Genomic DNA, 5,336 nt, shown 5'->3' with positions numbered 1-5,336 from the left:
TTCACATTTCTTAGATTATGTCTCGCAATATCTTGACTTTTTTTAAATTTCAAGTTTACATCTTGCAATTCTGAGTTTATTTCTCACAATTTTATCAGAACTGCAAGAAAATTTCAGAATTATGAGATAAAAAGTTGCAATTACATATATTTTATGCATGCTTTTTGTATATAAATATATTTATATACAGTATAAACTGTATACATATTTGTGTAATATATATAAACAAAGAGCAACAACTGCTATACGTAAATTCAATTTGCTCAGTCTTCGTTATGAGCAGAACTTAACTAGCAGCAAAACGAAAAGCATCTTGATTTCAGAAACCACCTAAAATCCTTTAGAGATCATGCAAACAAAAGGGAAGTAAAAGCAGGAGTAATCAGCATCATCTGATGGATAATTTAGGCTCTAATAGTTTAACAGGCTTAGTTTCACTGAGGAAGCGCATCATGTCTCTCGGGCCTCATTATCTCACTCACAAACACCAATCCTCTCACGCCCTTCCATAATTCTCAGCTAAGATAATTAGCGCTAATTAAAAGGTTTCCAGTGTGAGCGTGTGTGTCTCTGTCTCTTGAATGATCTTGCGGGTGTTTACTAGCACAACTGTTGTTGGCAAGCAGATATAATAAAAGAACACAAGTTCTATGTAAATTACATTTTTACAATTTTGTCAATAAAATGAAATATGCAAGAAATTTGAATTTCTGTGAAAAAAGTCTTTGTTAGGATATGTTGGAAAATGTGACAAAGACATTTAACATCTGGTGTGTTACAGCTTCTAATCAAAAACATATGACAGCGGGTCTTATTCACTAATAAGGAATAATTAATGTGGATCATACATATTTATTTACATGGGAGAACTTCCCATTTATTCACAATTTGCACTTATCCTCGTTATAATGATAATGTAATAGTAGTGTTATAAATGAGCATGTGTAGCAGAGTATGTGGTCTTTGTGTCAATGGTTTCAGGTGTTACTAAATTTTATTCATTATTTAGAATATATTTTAGTACGAAAGTTAATTCATGCAAAGATTTTATACACAAATCCCTGCGTTTTCGTTTCATGATTCTGAAACTGTTCTGCAAAGCAAACTTTATGCAAATGTTTGCTGTGGCTGGTAAACACTGAACTACCATTGGTCCGTGGCATAATAGGTGGGTGTGGCTTAGAGACTCTGAAAATCTGAAATCTTCAGTTCATTTCTTCTGTCTGGTCCATTGAGTTCAGACGCTTCATGAAGAGAGTTGCTTTATAGTAGAAACTGAAGTTTCAAATAATTGCCTATTAGCGAAGAACGAAAACAACTTTACATTAGTATATCAGGTTTTTTAGTGAACGAGTGAAAGTGCTTCTTCTTGATCTTGCAAATTCATTCTGCTACAATGAAACGTTTTTGTTCAAGTGAGTCCCCCTCATCACCTGCAGACCGGGGTGTCGCTGGGTTTTCCAGGTCCTCCGTACAGTACTCAGATGTCTGGAGCGTGAGAAGACAGTCCTGCCCGCTCAAAATTGCAGTTGTTAGAAAAAGCTTTTCGGTAGAAACTGCTAAGGCACTTTTGATGGATCGTTGTGGACCTTCCGATAGTTCTGGGCCCCCAATACTCAATGTCACTTTTTCCCTCACTAGCGACGCCTCAACCTGCAAATAATGCAAATTTATATATGGCAATATTTTCACATAACTCAAAGTCGACAGTACAGAGTCAATGCAATCTACAGACTCAAAAATTATGTTTGTGAAAGTATATAGTATGCTACATAACTTCCTTTGAGCATTTTGTACTTAAATTGTATTTAATTTCTACATATAAAAAAAAATGTGTTCAATCTGGTTTCCTTTCAAGGGAACTTCGAACTGTGTCCTTTAGGGGGCGCTATGGGGAACACCTCGTCGTGACCCGTGTCTGAAGCATACGTTGACAAAACACCAACTTGTTGGCTAGCTACAGCCCCTGACGTCACTACTGGCACGACTACAAACAAGTACCGGGAGAACACGTCATTCTCTTCTTCGTCTTCACTGACTGTTCTGTTTGAAGTGTGCATCTGAAAGAACTGGTAAGAGCGATCTTTCTCTGTATATCATGGCGACTACTAACAAGCGTATAGACAATGTGTTCGACTCGTTTGTCTCCCGAAAAAAAAAAAGGGAAAAAATGTTGGAGGTTATGGACAAGAGACCTGGATGGTGGCAAGGGCCTTTCTCCTGATCAGGTAGCCACTCCGCACCATGGATCTCTCTCCATGCTACCAAGCAGGCCGCCTCCACCATGGTCATGACTAGGGCGGCCAGGGTGGCAGAGGAGAGACGTCTGTGGATGAACCTGGCAGAAAATGGGATGAAAGAAAGGCTTTCTTCTCGATGCCCAGGTTTTGCCTTCTGAACTTATCGGTATTTCCGTTGAGACGGTGATCGAGAAGTTAAGGGAGATGAAGGCGCACATCGATCCAGATCCAACGTTCAACGAAGGTCCAGGTCTGAGCGCGAACAACATAGGGGTCCTGGCCTGTCTCGATCTGAGGATCAAAGACGGGCAGAGAAGGCTAGTGTCGCTACTGTGGGCAGGGGTAAGAGGAATCATGGGTCACGAGGAGGTTAGCAGAACCTAAGGGATGTGATCCAGACGAGGCAGCGTTCTCGTCCGAATCAGATTGATACCGAGGAATCTACTCATTCCCTTCAGGGATTTTTAACTTCTGCTTTTATCCTCCCCTTCCTAATTCCCCTGTAACCACCAGCTCTCCACACAGGAGGGTGGGTGAGTATGTAACCCTCTCTGTATATACTTATGTGTATTAAATTGCTTGTGGTTATGTGTCTACTAATAAACTCTGTGAGTTTCCTTTGCAGTGCTCAATTACAGTGTTTACTAAACACTTGCCGGCACCAGCCATCCGGCTTCATGTTTCGGTATTAGGTGGCTGAGATCACAGGTTTCTGAGGGAGCCTCCTTGATCATCAGGCCTGGCACAGCACTGCAGGGAATTTCATGGATGTCCGGCCAGGTCTCCTTGAGGGGTCTCTTGGTCGTCCCGTGCGATTCCGCACCTCTGCAATGCTTAGGAACCTTTAGGTACACACGCTAAGCTTTGGTTACAATTCTCAAAACCACATGGTGGTCAGTGTGCACGTGAACACTTTGCAAGCTTTGTAAAATCCAAGAAAGAGGTAAGTGTGCACGCAGCACTTTCAGAAATCCTGTACGGAAAGTGTTACGCGCTCTGCATCATTCCCTTTCTTGAGATGATTAGACCTTGGTTCCTTGGGCTCCATCTAAACAGGGTGTTGCTACTAGAGAACTCTCGAGACCGCTCTTTCAGCAAGCTTATGGGTAAGCTAGCGGTAGCCCCTGTGTGACAGGCAAGACTTGGTAGAAAATGCTAGGTTCTTAGCCGTATCCCTTTAAAGGAATCTTTCCTGATTCCAAGCCTTCAGCTCTACGCCGGGCCGAGGCCCTAACAATAAAGTTGGGTATGTAGCTTAGACCTTTGGCCGTAAGGGGTACTGTCACAGACAGCCGTCTAAACGTCCCAGGGGCAACTCCCATGGAAATGGTAGAGTTGGTGCTTAGTGTTCACCATGATTCTGGCCTGCAGTCCCCTCAGTAATCCCGTGGGTATACTGTTCCCCATAGCGCCCCCTAGAGGATGCAGTTTAAAGTTCCCTTGACACAGTATTGTCAGTTACGTAATGAAAAGAAGTGAACATGTCATAAATACCTTCTGTTCAGATCCTTGCATATCGTCCTCAGGGGTCTGTCTAAAATCAATAATGGATATGTGAGAAACTAAAATGCTCATTAAAGAGAAATACAAAGATTCCAGACTTTCCTGCATATACGATGAATAAGTATTAGACTGAACAAACACACACACACCTGTGTCGAAACTTGTGTATGAAACCAGCAAGTATGCAAGTAAGGATGCACACAAGTGAGGGCACTAGGATGTAAAGCCAGTCAGTCTTATTTGGAACGGGCACGTCTGCTTCTTCATGGTCAGGAGCTAAAAGGATTAGTCATTATTATTAAATGTAAAACTGAAAGTATCATACATGATAATCCAAAATAAATAACACCTGCAACATTAGCAAGCATTTCATAACTGCACAGAAAACGTACATTGTGCGTTTATGCTCTTCATAGCTGTAACTGTTATGCCGCCATAATATATTACTGAACACTCAATAGTGGCATTTTCTGCATTTGTGACAGATGTGCGTGTCAGAGTGATTTTCCACAGGCCGTCTTCAATATGCTCATTGTCCATTTCATCAGATCCTTCGATGTTGTTGAGAGTGATGTTTGGTTTGCTGTATGGACACGTGTGTAAAGTCGAACACACTACTGTAATGGTGTCACCTGTCCATACACCTCCATAGATCTTGATGCTGGGCTGCTGTGGACTTGCTAAAATAGACAAAAACATTAAAGGCCAGTTATTACTCTCGGTGTGAAAAGGCCTTAGTCAACACACTCCCATAAGTACATCATGAGTCAATGAAAGAACATTTACATACCATTAACAAGAATTGTGGAGGTGACATCATAAAACCTGAAGGTGCGCCAGCCAACATTTTCAGGGTCAATCCATGCATATACTAACTCTCCATGATGGACCTCATCCAGATTTTTGATCAGTAGACTGCAATCCCAACTTGAGCTTCCAAATAAATCAGTTTTCCCTCTGAACTTCTCAATGACTTTTTTTGGATGCAATGGATCGTAAACTAAAGGGTAGCCAAAAGAAACCCACTGATACCACACAACTCTACCTGGGTTTTGGGGTGGGTTTGAGCTGTAGTAGTAAGAACATGGTATAACCAAGCAGGAACCTTTGAGGCCGTGAATGTCTTTTGGCATTTTCACTTCCCATGCCAAAGCATCATACAACAGCACTCCTGTGGGACAATATATGAGAACGTAAATGGCTGTTTTTTTTTTTGCAATACTAGTCAACACTGAAGCAAATGGATGATTAAGAAAGAAAGACTAAACTCGAATGTTGTGTTTTTGGAAATGCATTTAAATCTAATTAATTCTATGTGTATTCTGGTTAGGATCTAATCCATAATGCAGCGAAAGACTCACAAATTCAGTTTGTTCAAAGTCCCTTAAAGGTGCTGTAGGGAACTTTTGTAAAAAAATATTTTTTACATATTTGTTAAACCTGTCATTATGTCCTGACAGTAGAATATGAGACAGATAATCTGTGTAAAAATCAAGCTCCTCTGGCTCCTCCCAGTGTCCTATTGCCATTTGCAGAAACCCATCGCTCCCGTTAAGAAATAACCAATCAGAGCTGCGGTCCGTAACTTTGTTT

At 41.1% G+C, this 5,336-nt stretch overlaps 1 protein-coding gene and 1 long non-coding RNA gene across 2 annotated transcripts; both read right to left on the bottom strand.

The window, feature by feature from the left end:
- Window positions 1-938: 938 nt before the first annotated feature.
- On the bottom strand, window positions 939-4,019 carry LOC128025613 (uncharacterized). The gene is made up of 3 exons (XR_008186189.1): window positions 3,893-4,019; window positions 3,735-3,774; window positions 939-1,653 (listed from the first exon to the last, which is right to left on the bottom strand). It is a non-coding gene; the product is annotated as an uncharacterized LOC128025613 (long non-coding RNA).
- Window positions 4,020-4,112: 93 nt separating this feature from the next.
- Window positions 4,113-4,905, bottom strand: LOC128025664 (sialoadhesin-like). Its single transcript, XM_052612147.1, has 2 exons — window positions 4,534-4,905; window positions 4,113-4,423 (listed from the first exon to the last, which is right to left on the bottom strand). Exons 1-2 carry the CDS (start codon window positions 4,874-4,876, stop codon window positions 4,113-4,115), a joined length of 654 nt encoding a protein of 217 aa, XP_052468107.1. The 5' UTR covers window positions 4,877-4,905.
- Between the last annotated feature and the right edge of the window lie 431 nt (window positions 4,906-5,336).

Source organism: Carassius gibelio, chromosome A12, assembly GCF_023724105.1.
Source record: "Carassius gibelio isolate Cgi1373 ecotype wild population from Czech Republic chromosome A12, carGib1.2-hapl.c, whole genome shotgun sequence".
NCBI classification, from domain to species: Eukaryota; Metazoa; Chordata; class Actinopteri; order Cypriniformes; family Cyprinidae; genus Carassius; species Carassius gibelio.
The sequence above is the reverse complement of the archived record's forward strand: the minus strand, read 5'-3'. Positions and strand labels throughout refer to the sequence as shown.